Raw genomic sequence first — 20,290 nt, 5'->3', positions numbered from 1 at the left:
GGGGTCCCTAAATTACTTGCTATTGAGGCGTTTCAGTGACACCGTTGAACCTAAGCTTGTCTAAAATGGGCGTCCATACAATATATGGCAGACGTTGACGCCCTGGGGAGTGGCCAGACATGGCCCCTGATGCCTATCTCGGTGTTGCTGAATGCCTCGACATTGAGGCAATACAACACCATTTGAGTGAAGATCGCTTTCTACACCTGTTTAAAGTCATGATGTGCCTGGCATGTCAATTGTCCTTAACTGACGTGATATGCCTGGACTGTCAATTGTCGTCAAGGGGTTAATAATAAAAAGAGTTATAAAAAAAGGAAGTGATTAAGTGACATTCCAAAATATGTGGTGCTTACACTAGTATGGTCCAGTGTTTAAATGTGGAAGATCACATCCAATTCAGAAGCAAGGCGGAAGAACAGCAGAGCCTAGTAAACAATTATGTAATACAATAGAATACATGTGTTGTAAGGTTCAATGAATTTTGTTTGTATTACATGGCCACCATTGCCCCATGTATCTCTAGATGGACAAGAAGTCATTAGGCTGCAATCCTTTCCTAATAGCCTGTTTTTCCACTGCTTTAGGGAATTTCAATAAATTCTTCCTTTTGGTGTCAGGCTTGTTTTTCCAGTTTTTTTATAGAATAGTTGTAAGCAAGAGACAAAATTTCAGAACAGTATAGAACAATAGCCAAATGGCAGTCAAAGGTTATACATACAATAAACTGAATCTCAGTCCTTAATGATTAATTAACATCTTAGATAAAGGAGTTATCCAGTAGAGACACGGATACAGCTTTTGAAAGTACCTGGAAAACTGGACTGAGAACACTGGTATGGAGAGCTTAATCAGTAAAGCATTCTAAATATTTTAGTTATCATGCTATATATGCCAAATAATGCACATTTAAGCATGATTGAGATATTTATGGAAGTCACAAAATGAATATTCTGTATTAGCAGGAAATTAAAAAAACCTTCACTGGAAGGACTCTCTTCAAAATCTGTGAGGATGTTTACTGAGATATGCAGCTTTATTCATTTGTATCTTCTGTGTTATGCTAAACAGACATACCAGTTCAGTCATCCTTTAGCACCTTGCTTAGTAATTCGAGACCAGGCTGTAATCAACTAATACACCTGACCACTTGACTGATGATACAAGTGTTCACTGTGATTTAATGACATGTTTGCATAGATGCCTATATTATAAAACATTGTGTGGCACGGCTTGGGGGCATTATTGTGATGTAATAAAGAGACTCCCCCTTAATAATCAGGGGTCATCGTCTGCATATGAAGCACCAATAATACTGTTCTACATAACAAAGACAAGGCTTTCAGATAAAAATATTGTTACGGTGTTACACTGTAATTCCTCGGTGTAGAGGAGACCGGTCACAAGCGCCACTGCAAGAGATTTTGCCTGTCGAAGATGGCAGCACCAAATTGAAAAATAAACACGATTCTAAGAGGATCTCTCCAGACCTTCATGAGAACTCTTGTATCCCCCTGCAGGTTGAATACAGGTATTGCATTCATCATGATGATGGCACAGCCAATGGGGCCTCGCCTTAGCCACATACTGCACAGTGGAAAGAATGCCATTTGAAAACAACAAGAACTTTTCCCTGGATAGCAAGGTCTCTGAGGCTGCACAGTCCATTTAGCACTTTTAATTTATTCAGAAGATGTTTCTAACCAGACAGTCATGGATCAGAACAACAGAGGCCGTTACCACAACATGTGGGTGAGAGGGTTGAGAGAGGCAAAGTATTTGCCAGCAATTCTAACTCGGCTGTTTAAAATGATGCTGGTCAAAGGGCCTGAGGAGATCATGGCCATGCTTCTTCTTTCACCCTAGGTGGGTTATTCTAACTATGTCTGCTTCCCTCCCTGTCTGTTTCTTCTTCCTTTCTTCTTACAGTCCTCCTCTCACCGCCCCCCCTTTTTTTTCCTTCATTGTCTCCCCATGGTTAACCATCACCTCTCTTAACATTCAGGGAGTGAATGTTCATGATAAAGGTTGTTACTTTTTAGGAGATCTTCTAACACTCCTGTTGCCATACTTTAGGAGATCCACTGTAAGGTGGGTTGTGCTGCTCATCTTGCTAGTCACAAGTATCCTCTTTTTTTTACAATTATTATTATGCAAGATCCACGTGAGTTGCAATTTCAAGACTGATTATTTTCTGCAGTCCTCCCCTACAGTGGTTTGTGAGGCCACTAAGGCTGCACATAGGGGTCATTTCATAAGTACTGCATCTTTTCATTAAAAATGTCTCAATGCCCAAGCTCAGTCCCTTTACTCACATATATTAACCCTTGAATTATGAGGACTTTCAGACTCTCTGGCCTTCCCTGCCTGGACCCAGACTTTCTTAAAGCCTTGGAAGCACCATTGTCACATATTGAGTTTGAATGGGCTTTAAAATTAACAGCAACAGGTAACAGTCTGGGTCCTGATGGGTTCCCCTTGTATTTTAGAAGACTTTCCGCAAGATTTTTTTTAAAGCTTTCGATAGCGTTACTGCAGATCATCGGCCAATCTCTCTGCTCAATTTGCATATCAAACCATTGGTCTCCCTGCTCCAGGAGTTAAAAGTCCGTACAAGATACTCTATTGTCACTCGTATGGACCTTTAACTCCTGGAGCGGGGAGACCAATGGTTTCCCCAGACAGAGTTTCACTGTAAGTATGGTTGATGGGGTGTTTAGGGTTAATTTAGGGGCAGTTATGGTTGATGGGGTCTTTAGGGTTAATTTAGGGGCAGTTACGGTTGATGGGGTCTTTAGGGAATTTATTTTAACCTGTCCATTAAGTTGTAAATGTACATTTCATTTTCAAAATGTATATATTGTGAACCCCTTATGGAATTACTCACCAGCCGCCACTGTTTGAGACTATTTTAGTAAGAAGGTGTACATCTCTCAGGCTAAAATAGCAGCATAAGGCTAGGTTTCCACTTGGGTTTTTGTCCGGCGTTTTTTTCTTGATGAAAAACGCCAGGAAAACTGCCAAGAAAACTGCCACTGCATTTACCTACGTTTTGGCGTTTTTTCTGCAGTTTTTTCTGGCGTTTTAGCCTTTCTGTGGAAATTGCTTTTTTTGACCTTAGGCAGTTTTTCCAGCCTTTACAAGTTAGAAGTTTCACCCAGCTAAAAGGGATTAGGATAAATGGCAAGTATCTGCCCTCTCCTGATGTCATTTACTTGGTAGACCCTTTTGTCTCTTTTCTGTGGTTTGTAAGACATGCTTTATTTCGAATGTCTGCTCCTCTGGGAAGATTGGCCCCAAATGATGGTGCAAATTGTTTGCTGTTGCTTTTGGCACGCAGGATCCGGTCGCGTATGTTTGTTTGTAATGGCATGTTTGTTCCAAATGGTGTAAAATTCAATATGAACCAGTCCAGGACTTTGTTTTGTGTGAAACTGTTTGTTTTCAGCCTATTTCTCGTAGGACACACAGATACTGGGTCCATCCTCTGCATTGTAACTGTGGAAAAAACGCCATAAAAAACGCCAAGGCAATAAACCCACATGGCTTTTTCATGGCGTTTTTTCTCTCCCATAGACTTCTATTGGAGAAAAAAAGCCAAGATTTCTTGCAAAAAACGCCAGAGTGTCAACATGCTGCAGTTTTGAAAAACTGCCACAGAGCCCAAAAAAGCAGAAAAACGCCAAAGAGGACTGAAAAAACGCCAGACAGAAAAACGCCAAGTGGAAATGGCATTTTGCGATTTCCTATTGAATTACAGCTAACATCTGGCTGCAGCCGTTTTTCACAAAAAACGCCAGGTGGCGCTATTGGCGTTTTTATAGGCGTTTTTAGCAAAAAAAACCCAAATGGAAACCAAGCCTAAGTGCTCATCACTATACATTACAAATAGAAGGCAACTTTAGTACCGATTTGCACATTTAATTCTCAATGTTATACACACAAAAAACACAATCCTCCTGATTATGCTGCCAATTAGCTCATTTTTTACTCAACATCCTTTAATGGTAGGATGTATTCACACATTTACATACGTGGGATGCTCATTTTTAAAAACTGCACATTAATTTTTAGAGTTTAATTCACAAAAACATATCTTGTACCACTGGCTGATTCAGAGTAGAGATGGTTCTCTGGCCTGACATTTTCATACTCCATATCTGTTAACCAGCCATGGCTTTGAAATGATAGCCACGGTTTTATTAGATCCTTAGGTTTGCAATCAAACCTATTAGTTACAAAAACAAGAAAAAAATTACAGATTTACATAGATGGCCACTATAAAAATGTCTAGATATGTTTTATAATAATTAAATTTCATTATTTCTGATGTCACTTAATGCAATGTAGTATCATGTTTATTATTTGGCATATTCAGTTACACTAGTTTACATCAACATGGTTATTTTATCCATTGTCAACTAGGCATTTAACGATTACACCAATAAGCAGTGTTGCCACGGCTAAACCCACGGCCAGCAAACGTCTAAGTACCAGTTGCTTAACAGAAAGGATTTCTCCTACGACATTTGTAGTTTCAGTAATTCTGTCTTCATGCCGCAGCTGAATATCGTGATTACCAGCAGAAGCTATATTTGACAAAATAATATGTCCAGTAACATTTTTATCCTGTAGAGCAATGTCAGAGTGGTGCATGTTTCCTGTGGAATAGCAGAAATGAAAATATTTTCGGTTATTATCCTCTTAAGTAAGTATGGTCTAATGTAACTTGTTGATTGTATCTCGGCAATTAGTCTATTTGTTTTTATAGGCTGTTCTTCACAGTGTCATACCAACTTTTCAGAAAGGTTAGAGGCAGGGCTAATGACAGGGGTTTGCCATCACCTTGCTGCCTATTAAAGTAGAGTGCTGGGATACATCATATCCTGGTGCTCCGCTTTAATAGGTCTCGAGGAAGCCACATGACAACTGTTCCTCAATTGAATCTACAGCTCTGCATTTTTGGGGCAGATTGGCTTTTTGCTTAAGATGTAGTCACTTGAGGGCATTATATATCAAAAGCAACTCTGATGCGGAGTTTGAAAAGTTGTCTTATTACTATTAGAACAGAATGTTTCGTTTGGATTGGACAGCTTCATTGGTTGCCATGGCAATACAATCAATTTTGTAAATGTTGCTCTATAATTTTTTTCCCATATATCCCTGTTGATTATACAGGATGGCTTCTATTAATGCCGTATCTATTATACTGACGTAATGTGGTTCTGCACTGAAGAATGCATTATATAATGTGTAATTGTTTCTTCACAAATTCATTATTTAGATAAATAAGTCATAGATCTTTAACAATACAGTATACATGCCATAGCTATTATTTTTTCCAGTAACTGTGTTTAAGAAGAGCAAATGATCTAAAAATTCTCATATTATAAAGCCACTGCAGTAATGTTACAATTATGAACTAATGTTGTAACATGAATATATTTTAGGCATGAGACCATACAATCACCTACCATTTTCAGCCATGTCCGAACCAGGACCCTCCACCTGTGTTCCGTTGGAATCCTGTTTGTCTAGTTTCACCCCTGCTCGAACCTGAGCCTAAATATACAAAGACCAGATACAATAAGGTCTGAGGATGGATATAACGATCGAAAAAGTACATAGGTTGAACTGTTGTAATGTGCTGGTAAAGGCTGATTAGTTATTTTTCCATTAGAGCATTTAAATTTTACATGTTACTGACTAGCACATGTAAAGTGCGCCCTTGCAGCGTGTAGGATGCATATGAGTAATTGGTTTTATCAGATGTTGATATTAACAAGCCTGGACTGGCCATCTGCCACACTGGGCCAATTTCCCTTTGGGTTGTCAGGGCCGTATATTTACCAATACTGCCACTCCAGCGGCAGAACGGACCAGCAGTGCGTTTGCTCTGAAAAAAACATTGTCTTATAATCGAGAAAACACGGTATGATGGGGTCATCTAGTGGCTGTCATAATGATCAGGTCACTTTTATTGGCCTGACTTTCTGATTCTGAAATCATGACTTTCTGTCGCTACGCTAGCAAAATCTCTCAATTCCTTTCTGGTCCTATGCTAGCAAAATCTCTCAATTCCTTTCTGTGAGTTTAAAAAACCCCACAAACTACATTGCAGCACGTTCAGTTCAGTACATTGCAAGTGTTCAGCGGGCTCTTTAACCCCTTCAAAAAGGATACCTGCATGTAGACATAGAGGTAGGTAGATTAATGTCTTGGTTTAGCAACAAAGCATGTCTACTTTTATAGAAAAATAGGTTGAACCTTATTGAGGATGGCATTCAAGTTACCTCTTCACATGCTTTGTTCCAATCCATACATGTAATAAATGCTCCAAAGAACAAAACTTGCAGGAAAACAGAAATAATCATTCCAGACCAAAAACCTTTAAAAGAGAACATATGGATTAAACTCATTAATACACGTCAAAATGCAGCACATTTATGCCTAAAAATTCCACCTGCCTTATGTATATGAAATGTAGCTATGTGACCGGTGCTGACTTATCATATATAAAATGGGATGATAATGGCTGTAGGAGAATTAGAATGAGACTCAACATACCACTTTAAAGCAATCCCAGCTATTCACATATTAAACAACTAAAGCTAAAAGATTATACCGTATTTGCTCGATTATAAGACGAGGTTTTTTCCAGAGCAAATGCTCTGAAAAATAACCCTCGTCTTATAATCAGGGTCGTCTTATAATCAGACCTCAAATAGGTCTGATTATGAGACTAAGATCCAGATCCCCCACAGCGATGCAGAGGACCTGGATCCTCCTGTGTTAACCCCCGACCCAATTTACCGGTGCATCTGAGTCCCCGGTGCTTAGTCCGGGCTGTGTGTAGAGCTCTACGCGATATAATCGCGTAGAGCTCTACACGATACAATCGCGTAGAGCTCTACACGATACAATCGCGTAGAACTCTACACGCTGCCCGGACTAAGCACCGGGGACTCAGATGCACCGGTAAGTTGAAGGGGGGGGCATAACACAGGAGAATCCAGGTCCCCTGCTTCTGAGCCCCCGGTGCCTAGTCCGGGCAGCGTGTAGAGCTCTACGCGATTCGCGTGGAGCTCTACATGCTGCCCGGACTAAGCACCTGGGGCTCAGATGCAGGGGACCTGGATCCTCCTGTGTTATGCGCCCCCCCCAACTCAGAAGCACCGGTAAGTTTGGAGGAGGGAGGGGAGTGTTAAATGGGGGGTGTAAGGCATTTCTGGAGGCAGAGTGCCCTGTGAAATGCCTTTTAACCCCTTTAATGCCACTCTGCCTCCTGAAATGCCTTAAACCTCTCCCCCATAATATGCCTTTTAACCCTCTAAGTGCCAGAGTGGCATATAGGGTTAAAAGGCATATCATGGGGCACAGTGGCATATAGGGTTAAAAGGCATATCATGGGGCACAGTGGCATTTAGAGGGTTAAAAGGCATATCATGGGGCACAGTGGCATATAGGGGGTATAAGGCACTTCTGGGGCAGATGTGCATAACTGGGGGGCAGGTTGGAAAATAGAAGGAAATAAAACCAAAATATTTTTCTCAAGCATAGCTTTTATTAAAAAAATTGTTTAAATGAATTAACATTTACTGGTAAAACTTTTTTCCTATAGGGTCGTCTTATATTCAGGCTTTTTCTTTTTTTCCTAAATTAATATTAAGATTTGGGGGTCGTCTTATAATCAGGGTCGTCTTATAATCGAGCAAATACGGTAATTCCTCTTTTGCTTTCTGTCTACCTAGTCAAATGTGTTAGAGCACAAACATTCACCTATAACTCCAAGTTTTACAGGAAACATCAGGAATACTGCTATTGGCAAACCGATGATGTAATACCCAACAAAATTCAAAATGGCACCAATCTTTTGCTTTCCTGATCCCCGAAGCACTCCACCAAAGGTGATCTAAAAGTAATAAAAAATAGGTTACTAAACAAGTATGACATCTCTAATTAGGTTGTATGAGTCAATACTTACAGAAAAGGCATCAATAACACAAAATGGAGCATATATAAGGAGGAGACGGGAAACCAGTAGATCAATTTCGCTGTGGAAAATCATAAAGCACATATTATTTATAAATATGTTATATGTTAAAATAACATCAAATGGAACGAAAATACAGGAGAGACGTTGCTAATGTTGTAAATGACTATTCATTTTAATGAAATATCTTCTACAGAAGCAATTTATCAGCAACCATTACTCGTGTGTTTCAATGGCACCTTGTGTTAGCTTGTTCAAATTAAAGTTTAAAAGGCTAATTGATCATTAGAAAACCCTTTTCATATACATATACACACACAATATGGACAAATGTATTGGGACGCCTATACACACACAATATGGACAAATGTATTGGGACGCCTAACCATTACTCAGGGAATATTATGATATTGCATTCTGAATACAAGGACATTAATATGTAGTTGGTCCCATCTTTGCAGCTATAACAGTTTCCTAATACCAGCTTTCAGCATACCAAGACAATGACAATAACTTTGGGGGAACAGTTTGGGGAAGGTCTTTTTCTATTCCAGTATGACTGTGCCCCAGAGCACAAAGCAAGGACCATAAAGACACGGTTAGATGAGTTTGCTGTGGAAGAACTTGAATGGCCCGCAAACAGCCCTGACCTGAACCCCATCGAACACCTTTGGAATTAACTGGAACAAAGGTTGCGAGCTAGGCCTTCACATCCAACATCAGCGCGTGACCTCACAAATGTTCTATTGGATGAATGGGTGACAATTCCCACAGAAACACTCCAAAATCTCATGTAAACCCTTCCCAGAAGAGTGGAAGCTGTTATAGCTACAAAGAAAGAAGCAACTACATATTAAAGTCTGTGTATTTTGAATGCAATGTCATAAAAGTCCCTGTTGGTGTAATGGTCAGTTTTGTCCATATAATGTATATATATTATTATATCTATAGTATTATATGCTTGCAGCAAAATAAATCCCTGATGGTATTGTATGATGGATACATTTCTGCCTGTACTCATTCAGAAAACAAACTGACTGCTACTACAGCAAAATATTTCTAATTCTGACTCATCAGTCCAGAGCACCTGCTGCCATTTTCTGCACCCCAGTTCCAGTGTTTTCGTGAATAGCTGAAACACTTGGGCTTGTTTCCGTGTTAAAGGTTGGACGCAACTGTTCCTTTAAGACCACTTTAATCAGAGTTCTTCAGACAGTAGGTGGGTGTACTAGGGTTCCACTGTTTTCTGACAATGCTGAGCTGATGGCACTGCTGGACATCTTCCAATTGCAAAGGGAAGAAGCATGATGTGTCTTTCACTTGCTGCACTAAGTTTTCTTGGCTGACTACTGTGTCTACAGTCCTCAACATTGCCCATTTCTTTGTGTTTCTTCAAAAGAACTTGGACAGAACATCTGGAAACGAGTCAATGTCTGGCTCAATGTATAGTGATAGGTGTTGTGTTCTACCACGGTCAACGTGTGCCTCTGTATATAGTGATAGGTGTTATGCTGTACCACCGTCAGTGCGTGCCTCAGTATATAGTGATAGATGTTCTGCTGTACCACTGTCAGTGTTTACCTCAGTATATAATGATAGCACTTATGCTGTACCACCCTCAATGTTTGCCTTAGTATTTAACGATAGCAGTTATGCTGTACCACCGTCAATGTTTGCCTCAGTATATAATGATAGCAGTTATGCTGTAACACGGTCAATGTCTGCTTCAGTATATAGTGATAGGTGTTATGTTGTACCACCGTCAATGTCTGCCTTAGTAAATAATAAGTTATGCTGTACCCCTGTCAATGTTTGCCTAACGATAGAAGCTATGCAGTTTTAAAGAGTGTGTGTGTGGGGGTCCCATGTACAGGATCTGCCCCAGGTGCCAAATACTCTAGGTACACCCCTGCGCACAACAGTTTTTCCCAATTTTTTTTTATCCTTTATGCGGCCTGGAGCCTCCGCTCGTGATTCGCTCATAATTTACTTATGCAGTGAGAATTTCACCTTTAAAAAAACATTACAGTAAGTAATACTGCTGTGTAACTAATACTACATTATCACACTATAATGTAGTGTTATTAACCATGAGCGAGCTGTACCAAAAATATAGAATAACAATTTAAATTTAACATTTGCAGAAGCATATTGTGCTCACAAAATTTTGGCTCTGGGAAAATTTTTGCACAAGAGAAATTTTCTGCGCACACTACCTAAGAAAAATTAGAGGGAACATTGATCATCAGTGATTATGTCTGTCCTTTTGGGATGGTCAAGCTTAACAGAATTGCTGAATTAAAACGACTGTTTCTTTTGTTTGTGTAAACAGTTTTGTGAACGCAATACTTTCTTATATATAAACAAAACTGTGTGAGCTTAAAAACTGATTGATCCATAGAGCCACATAAATATAATGTATTCATATATTCATGCTTGCATGCATGTTTTGCAAATGCCTCTTAACATTAATATACTTACTTTCACTTGCTGCACTAAGTTTTCTTGGCTGACTACTGTGTCTACAGTCCTCAACATTGCCCATTTCTTTGTGTTTCTTCAAAAGAACTTGGACAGAACATCTGGAAACCCGTCTCTACTTTGAAATTTTTGTCTGGGAGAGACCTTGATGATGCAAGTCAATGTCTGGCTCAATGTATAGTGATAGGTGTTGTGTTCTACCACGGTCAACGTGTGCCTCTGTATATAGTGATAGGTGTTATGCTGTACCACCGTCAGTGCGTGCCTCAGTATATAGTGATAGATGTTCTGCTGTACCACTGTCAGTGTTTACCTCAGTATATAATGATAGCACTTATGCTGTACCACCCTCAATGTTTGCCTTAGTATTTAACGATAGCAGTTATGCTGTACCACCGTCAATGTTTGCCTCAGTATATAATGATAGCAGTTATGCTGTAACACGGTCAATGTCTGCTTCAGTATATAGTGATAGGTGTTATGTTGTACCACCGTCAATGTCTGCCTTAGTAAATAATAAGTTATGCTGTACCCCTGTCAATGTTTGCCTAACGATAGAAGCTATGCAGTTTTAAAGAGTGTGTGTGTGGGGGTCCCATGTACAGGATCTGCCCCAGGTGCCAAATACTCTAGGTACACCCCTGCGCACAACAGTTTTTCCCAATTTTTTTTTATCCTTTATGCGGCCTGGAGCCTCCGCTCGTGATTCGCTCATAATTTACTTATGCAGTGAGAATTTCACCTTTAAAAAAACATTACAGTAAGTAATACTGCTGTGTAACTAATACTACATTATCACACTATAATGTAGTGTTATTAACCATGAGCGAGCTGTACCAAAAATATAGAATAACAATTTAAATTTAACATTTGCAGAAGCATATTGTGCGCACAAAATTTTGGCTCTGGGAAAATTTTTGCACAAGAGAAATTTTCTGCGCACACTACCTAAGAAAAATTAGAGGGAACATTGATCATCAGTGATTATGTCTGTCCTTTTGGGATGGTCAAGCTTAACAGAATTGCTGAATTAAAACGACTGTTTCTTTTGTTTGTGTAAACAGTTTTGTGAACGCAATACTTTCTTACATATAAACAAAACTGTGTGAGCTTAAAAACTGATTGATTCATAGAGCCACATAAATATAATGTATTCATATATTCATGCTTGCATGCATGTTTTGCAAATGCCTCTTAACATTAATATACTTACTTTGGCTGCTTACCACATAGCCTCAGGTACAATATGCTATGCTCAGTCCTCGACAGTGTAAATCGACCTAGTTCAGGATATGCAACTTTCTATAACATTAACATTTACTGAAATTTCCTGCTGATACTGCTTAGGATGACTTTCCCTATAAATTAAAATTGTTTTATGAATGTTCACTTATATAAATAATGTTCAAAGGTTTGAACTGTTTCATGAAAACAGTGCTAACATAATTGCGAAAAGGTTTTCAAATGAGCAGTCCATCCTACCACCCTGTTTTTGGAATGATTATATGCATGTCATGTTTCCTTGAAACCTCTAGAGGCCACTCTTTTGTATGTGGAACCCAGGAATCATATAATCTGTTTACTCTGGGCATTTACCCTTTTTATTCCCCATAAATAGCTGCCCAGCACCTCAGTTATTGCCTTTACATTGCAGTGTAAGCAGTCTATTGCTGTGGCTTTGGATTCTGGTCCTGTAGTTCTCCTAGAAGTTTCCTACTGATCATCTGGTTCTGATTATGTGCTTCTGTTACTGACCCGGTTTGCTTGACCACGTCTTCTCTGCCGAAGGGCTTTGTGCCCGGCCTGAAGGTCTCCAGCCTCACTGTCAGTCCAGCTACAGATCCAATGTGTTTGTCCACTCTCCAAGTCCAAGATGCCTGTCCCCTATCCGAGCCTGAGGTGCCTGTTCCTGTCGTGTGCCCTGCCAGCCGTGTTCCAGAGACTTTGTTTACCGTGTGTTACCTGCAGGGCTTTTTTCGCCTGTGCCCTGTTCTGCTATATAAACCAGTCCTGTTTATATTACCAGAGCAGCCAACACTCAATATAGATAACACCAACCTTGTGTATGACTCCAGCCTTTTTGTCTGATATTTACCTGTCTGTGGCCTGGAGTACAGACGGAGCCTCAGATATCAGCAATTGGGCTCCTTACCGACCTGGTTACCCAAGCCATGACAGCCTTTTAAACGTAAACTTTGACAAGCTAAGCACAGGAGTCCTGGTTGCTGATAAAGGGTCTTTGTATGCCTTTGAAGACATTCTATTGTAAATCAGCCATTTCCAACTACAATAGTAATTTAGAACATTAATATTTTATTTCTGATCTACTTCATGTTATTTTAATGGACAAAACGTTTTTTCTTTTAAAAAAAAAATGACATTTCTAAGTGAAGGGTAGCGTATTTACAGTATGTTAAATGCCCAACAGCAAAGGTTTATACAGGTATATATTAAAGACTCCCCGGGTTTATGGTATGCACATTTATTCAGTTGTATTGTTACACAGTTTGTGTAAACAATGAACAAATGATTTGGCCTTAAAAATGTTGAGATTTACTTCCTCGTTAAACAAACATAAATTAAAAATTTATTGACTGAATTGAAAAAAACTGTAACCTAACAAAATAAAAATACTAACCTGTCTGACGTAAAAATGTAAGCAATATAATGCCTTAATGTGGAAACTAGAATACCAATCAGCACTGCAGCAGACACTGAGAGATGGAAATAATTGGTAAGAAGAAAATGGGCATAATCAATATTGATGAATTAACAGGCAACAGCAAATGGGACAATTACAAACGTATCAAAGCAGACTTCACAAGTGGTTGATCTGCTATACCCCAAAGCTTTTTTTGATGTGAGAGTGTGACATTACCAAGGTAAGTATCATTGAAATGATCTTAACACAAGTTGCAATTGTCGGAAATTGGATATATATTTTGGGGAAATTAGTTTCCAGTTGCCGACACACTTTGGTCTAGGGGTAAATTCTTCTGCTCATTCTTAATAGCATAATATGGTTTGAAAAAGCATGATGCCATATTCACACTGCTACATGCATGACAGAATGCAACCTCTTTTGAGAGAAACAGATCAGTCTTATAGGGGGATTTCACACAAGGTTAAAAAGACAAAACAATCAGTTGTGATTTAAGAGGAAGGTAAACAACATATAAGATTTGCTCATGTAGACCCTGCCTCTAAGGTAGATGGGAGGGAACAATGAAATCAATTACATATGCATATTGCTATGTAGCCGTTCTTTCAAGATCAAGTTTATAGAACCGAATATCACTGATGATACATCCAGATGGCATACCTTATTTCTTACTTGCTTAAATAATATGTTCCTGACTAAAAAAAAAGAATGAAGAATGTACAGCCCCAATGATAAGAGCCCTACTTCAAAACCCATTAGAACTTCCACTGATAACTGAATAGAATTATCATTAAGTGTAGAGGGAGAAAGTAAATACAGTACAGTTTTTATTGTTTCTCACCTGCACAGATGATGGAAACTTTAGTAGTGAGTTTGGCTCGGTTGATATCTCCAGCACCTAAAGCGTTTCCTATTCTGACACTGGCAGCCACTGAAAAACCAAACGGTATCTGTGGAGAAATATGCAATTTTAAAGTTATCAAACTAAAAGTCCTGAAGTCTAGCATTAAAAAATTATTATTCTAGGTTTCAGTTCCTATAGATGGAATGGGAGTACAAAAGGATACCTTCATCATGTCTTGTGGTTTAATTTCTAAAGAAAGGTAACTTCAACAACAAACATACTCCCAGAAAGATACTTAGTTGAGTCCATCTTACAATTCTGCTATAATGGCTCTTGGACAGAATTTTCAACCTGATACTGAATACTGGTTGTGCGAGCTGGCCAATAGGTTTCTAGAGCCCCAGGGGAGACAACTCATCTGCATGTGCTAACAAGATAACATCCAAGTAAAGTACCAGCATGGCTCATTATGCAGTATGTAAACCAATGGTGATCAATTCCAATAGAGTATTGTTAGAAAGAGCATAAACTGATACATATAAGTATTATACTTTAAAATGTTATTTTCCCTTAAATAAACCTTGTTCTCCTTTCCCATGTTTCTTCATGAAAAAGTGTCTAGGGCTCCTAAGAACTCCCCTTTGTTGAGACTATTCAATAACCTTCATTTCTGAACCCAGTTGTAGAGGGAAAAGCACTGGGGGTAGGTGTGAGCAGGAGTGCAATGTATTGCACACATATTTACAAAACAAAACCAAATCAGAAAGACAGAAACTTTTACACTTGTGAAAATCCTACAGGTGTACAGATGCATGGCACAACAGCTGAAATTAGGGCTGGACTGGGGTAACCAGGTAGCCCTGGAACATTAAGGATAGCTGCTACTAATGCCAGACATGTGGCTGCAATATGGATGTCCACAGCCACTTACTAAGTTTTATTACTCGCTCAGCATGTATCCAGTCAGCAGCCTATACTACAGGACCCAATATGCTGCTGTAGTGGTAGTATCAGAAAATATGCGGCCCTATCAAACCCGAGGCCCACCGGACATTTTCCCAATGTGGCAGCTGGCTAGTCCAGGTCTCTCCACAATGCATTGTGGTTCTACGAAGAGCACATTTGGACTCATCAAATTGAAGGTAAATTCACGTACTGGGTCCATACAGACGACTGTAATGACCCAGAGCACCTGATGATGGTATTGCAGGAGTCACCGTGCAAGAGCGGAGACAGAGGAACAGATGCAGAGTAACCACACTTCCCTGTGTGTTGGGCCATCAGGACCATGAATAACAGAATATAGAGATATCTGGAGCTAAGAATGGAAAAGGCAGGACAGAGCTAGAGGAGTAGAAGCAGGTTGCAGAAAGAGGAACACGGGTTACAGGGACAGGCTACACACATAAATATAGGCCTAGCCTAGGACTATATGATAACAATTGGAGATTCCGTCACATCATATAGCCATAGCATGCTTAGCCCACCACTACGCCAAAGTACTTCAATATTCGGTGGGTCCTAGGGCTAAACCCTGCCTAGGGAAGTACTAATAAACTGAACATTGAAACTAAACACATATCAGAGAGACATACCTGTAGACTGCAGAACTGGAATCAGGGAATCAGAAGCACAGTACAGAGCACAAGGAAATCCAGGAATGGATTGTAGCAAAACAGGGAAACTAGCAAGACAGAGATGGGGCCTGACAGTCACTATTTTTTCTTTTATTGTTATTTTATTGGACATGGTCAGTATTTTTCACACTCTTATGTCACAACAATAACATAGTTATTGTAAGACCTGTTTCTGTAAATATCTTACCGTGAAGCATGCTACTACCAGCTCTAGCATTATGGCCTGTGCACCAAGTTCCACCACACCAATAAGGCCTTAAGAGAAACAATATATGAAAACGTATATCTAATTACGTTCTAAATTACACACTAATATTCATATTCAAACAGTTGGTTGACTGCCTTATTACTAAAATTTACAGCAAGCGAGCAGTTAATAAATCCCAAAGTTGCTATTGGTCTTCTTTAACTTTGCATTAATTGACTTGCTGCAGTCTATCTGAGTTCAGTATAGTTTGGTGTCATTGTAAATATTTTGTACAACTCATTCCAGCTTTTATTTCATGATAAAATATCACATAATCTAATTAGGGGATATTACAAGAATTGATTTTTCACATATAACACGTATAATTAAATCAAGTCAATGTAAAAGGCAATATAATATATTTTGCAGTAAGTTTTTGAAAATGACAAATACCAACCAACTAAGAATCCTCCAATTTCAAAGCTCCACCATTCTATACAGACCATGAGCATGCTGGGAATGGCCAGGCGAATGAAAGACCCCCATTCTTGGAGGCAATCTCTGGACCAACCTAAAATATAGCAATACATTGAGTCTGTGAGATTATTTAAAAAGATCGGCTCTGGTACAAAGGTTCCAAGGTGGTCTTTTCACTATACCAAACACTGGTCCACTCAGCAGGAACAGGGGTGGTCCTAGACCAGGCATGTCCAAACTTTTTTCGAAGAGTGCCAGATTTGATGAAGTGAACATGTGCGAGGGCCGACCATTTTGCCTGACATTTTCTGAACCATTAAAATTAAATGCAAATTAACTATTTTATGCAAAGTTTATTGAAAAACGGCATACCATATCTATCCCTTTCTCACTATCTCCCCTCTATCTGACAACAAACCCCGGCGCACAACAGCTGTTGCCGCGCGGATCGCAAGGGAGCGGTATCGGAGGTCTTTAACAGACCTCCGACTCCCTTGAGTGATTTTAAGACGGGTTCAAGGGAGATCCTTGAACCGGCTTAAAATCACTCAAGGGAGCCGGTGGTCTGTTAAAGACCTCCGATACCGCTCCCTTGTGAGCCTGCTCCTCCAGCGGCGGACATTACTGTCCGTCTCTGGAGGGGTGCCGGGTGCCGGCAAGTTGGCACCCCTCTGATCAGCGGCACCCGGTGCGGACCGCCCCCCGCTAGATACGCTACTGGGGGAGGGTTAGATTTCAACCCTCGTCTACAGTCAAACATGAACCCTGTTTAAAGTTACTGTAGACGAGGGTTGAAATCTAACCCTCCCCTACACAATTTCTTCATCAGATGCCCTTGTGGCTGTGTGTGCCGGCGCAGGGAGAAGGAAAGCCCAAATCTCGCGCTTTCCTTCTCCCTGCGCCGGCTGATGACGCCAAGTCCCGTGGCTCACTTGGGGGCCGTATCAGTCCGGAACGCGGGCCGCAATTGGCCCGCGGGCCGGACTTTGGACATGCCTGTCCTAGACCAAATAGCATCTCTATACACTGCATGCATGTTTAATAGATTTAGAATGCCAAAGAACACAGAGATCTCATGCAATACTGTGGAGGCTTCTGCTGCACCCCTGTCAGGTACCTGATCAACTTCTATATATTGGGGACAGTTTCTTGAATGACTGTTGGCCCCTCATTGATCCAAGCCCCCTCAGGCAACTACCTGATTCACCTGGCACTAAGCAGGACCATTCGATTCGGTTAATACAGTGACCTCTTAATACCTCTTCTAAAACCCTGTGTCAGAATTGATCTCACAATAAATAAATTAGCATACTGTATTAGCTGCTTTTAACTAAATTTTCTAAATATGTATGCACAGTAGGAGATGCTTTCATATTTTAAGAAACAGCAACGGGAATGTTTTCTAGAGCACTACAAGAGAAATGTTTGAAACATGAGCAGACAGACATCTATTATCCTTAAACATTTTGAAGTTTCTGGTGTGGGTGCCAATGGTGCATTGCGTAACAGCTAGTCTCTATATAGCCCCTTTCTCACAGAGGGACTTAAAGCACTTTATAAAAAAAACCAAACCGGCAACTAAATAATAAATGCTACTATTACCCAATCAACAGCACCCATTTAGCAAACTCGGAAAGACAAAGGGCTGAGTTAACACCGCCAGGATTTTAACCTTTGACCCTTAGGTTTGAAGCAGCTCTGTCATGAGGGTGTTTACGAACTGAGCTATATCACGATATTCATCACTGTGAATTGACCAGCCCTGTGGCATTAGGGCAGCTCATACGTTTGTCTCTTACATTAACCCCTTAAGGACCAGGCTTTTCTTTTCTTTTTGTACACTTCTCTCCCGTTTAGTGTACCCACACAAGTTATATATTGTTTTTTTTTTCAGAACAAGAAAGGGCTTTCCTTTTGTACCCATTATTTGATCACATCATCTAATTAAAAAAAGATTGGAAGCCATGCCAAATGTGAGATGAGCCTTTGTGTTCTTTTTGTCATTGATGCCATTGTGGCACAGTCTACTTCTTATTGTGGAATTGTGAACTTTAACTTAGGACTCTTTTGTGACTTCTTGGATTCTCTTTTGGAGGAATTTTGGTAGGCTGGCCACTCTTGCAAAGGTTCACTACTGTTCCAAGTTCTCTCCATTTGTACATAATGGCTTTCACCAAGATTCGCTGGAGTCCCAGAGCCTTAGAAATGGCTCTGTTACCCTTTGCAAGTTATAGATGTCAATGACTTTGTTTCTCACCTGTTCTTGAATTTCTATAGGCCACGGCATCATGTGCTGTTTTTTTTTTAGATCTTTTAGTCTACTTCACTTTGCAAGACAGATTCTGTTTAATTGATGTTTAGATTCAACAGGGATGGCGGTAATAATACCTGGGTGTGTCTAGTGAAACTAAACCTAATAATCAATTACATTTGGTTAATTGCTTGATTTAGTAGCTAAGGGGGCAATTACTTTTCACATAGGGCCTGGTAAGGGTTGTATAGCTTTTTTCCTTCAACATTTCACTCAATTTTGTGTTAACTGTGGTTATCTTTGTCTAATATTTAAATTAGTTTGACAATCCGAAAGTGTGACAAATACGCACAATTTAAAAAATGTAAATATATACAATTTCTATATGACTATTGCAAATACATAGATAATACCTTTGAATAAAGATTGGCCAATACTGTTTTGTATTATACATAGAAAATAAGTATTTATTATAAGAACATGCAAAATCTACTGTCTACTGGTACACACACTTTACACACATACCTGCCCAGGTTTCCACATGAAGATTTTTCACACGTATATAGATAAAAAGCAGAAAACACAATGCAATCTGGGAAACTGTATTAGCCCAAGCTGAGCCTCTAAAAGAATAACAAAATAGAAATAATGATCTATCATTAACATTTTAAAAATTCATACTGTTTATTTTTTTTCATTCATTTACACAAGTTTCTGTGTCAAAATGCTATTTAGTAGGAACACTTAAATCCAGCACTTCTTTATCAATCCCTTAACTATCCAGCTAAAGAGGGCTGTGGTATTCACAGTGGATATACTTCCTATATGTCGTTGATACCCAGGCAAGCAAGGGAGGCCCAGCCATCCAGATCCTGATCACTAGGAGGCCCCATTGTAAGCTTATTGTTAGTGGGGCAGGGTATATATATATATATATATATATATATATAATGGTGGGATTCAGCAAACCGTTTCATAAAAATGAACAGTTTCGAACCGTTTCTTAATTACCCTATTATAGGCCGCACCCCCCCCCCTAAAATGGTTGTGCAGCCTATAATTGGGTTTTAGCGTGATTTATGTCGCCCGACGCCCGGGACATGCCCCGTTCAGCGAGGAGAGTGGGTGGAGCCGCCGGCAGCAGCAGCGGGGTTGTCTGCATCGCACAGATGTTTGGCAGCGGGAATCCAACAGAATGCACATCAGGGTCTTCAGTCAGGTAAGTTTAAGTAACTGGGGGCATGCTTGGCAGTGGGAGGCTGGGACAAAGATGGCTATGGGAGACTGGGGGCAAAGGAAAACTCTGTCCCCAATTTCCTATAGGCATCTTTGTCACTAAATAGCTTCCCATAGTCTCATGTTCAGTGACAAAGATGCCTATGGGAAACTGGGGGCAAAGGCAAATTCTGTCCCCAGTTTCCCATAGGCATCTTTGTCACTAAACATGGGACTATGGGAAGCTAATTAATGGGATTAATTGATGGTAATTAAAAGTATGCACTGGTGCTTTTTAGATGATTGCTTGAGATTTTTTTAATGTGACATATGCAATTGATAAAACATCAAAGGAGGCATCATAGATTTCTAAAAAAAATACTTTTTGAAAAAAAGGTGAAAATGGCATATACCAATTTGAGTCAGATTGTTTCTTGCAGTTTTCACCTTGTTTTCAAAGAAGTAGATTTACAATTATCTAAAAGGCACCAATGCATTTGTTTTCCAGACTTCTATTGAACGCTTTGATTAACTGCTTTTCAT

The 20,290-nt window shown here is 39.8% G+C and overlaps 1 protein-coding gene across 1 annotated transcript in view; it reads right to left on the bottom strand.

The window, feature by feature from the left end:
* Positions 1-4,202: 4,202 nt before the first annotated feature.
* Positions 4,203-20,290, bottom strand: part of LOC128473704 (multidrug and toxin extrusion protein 2-like) — a 46,584-nt gene continuing 30,496 nt past the window's right edge. The window contains exons 8-17 of the mRNA XM_053455957.1: positions 19,058-19,155; positions 16,262-16,375; positions 15,805-15,872; positions 13,978-14,086; positions 13,113-13,188; positions 7,985-8,054; positions 7,780-7,912; positions 6,294-6,388; positions 5,475-5,562; positions 4,203-4,228 (exon numbers count right to left, since the gene is read on the bottom strand). Coding sequence (XP_053311932.1) covers positions 4,203-4,228; positions 5,475-5,562; positions 6,294-6,388; positions 7,780-7,912; positions 7,985-8,054; positions 13,113-13,188; positions 13,978-14,086; positions 15,805-15,872; positions 16,262-16,375; positions 19,058-19,155 — 877 coding nt within the window. The remainder of the gene's footprint in view (positions 4,229-5,474; positions 5,563-6,293; positions 6,389-7,779; positions 7,913-7,984; positions 8,055-13,112; positions 13,189-13,977; positions 14,087-15,804; positions 15,873-16,261; positions 16,376-19,057; positions 19,156-20,290) is intronic.

Source organism: Spea bombifrons, chromosome 2 (assembly GCF_027358695.1).
Source record: "Spea bombifrons isolate aSpeBom1 chromosome 2, aSpeBom1.2.pri, whole genome shotgun sequence".
NCBI lineage: Eukaryota > Metazoa > Chordata > Amphibia > Anura > Pelobatidae > Spea > Spea bombifrons.
The sequence above is the reverse complement of the archived record's forward strand: the minus strand, read 5'-3'. Positions and strand labels throughout refer to the sequence as shown.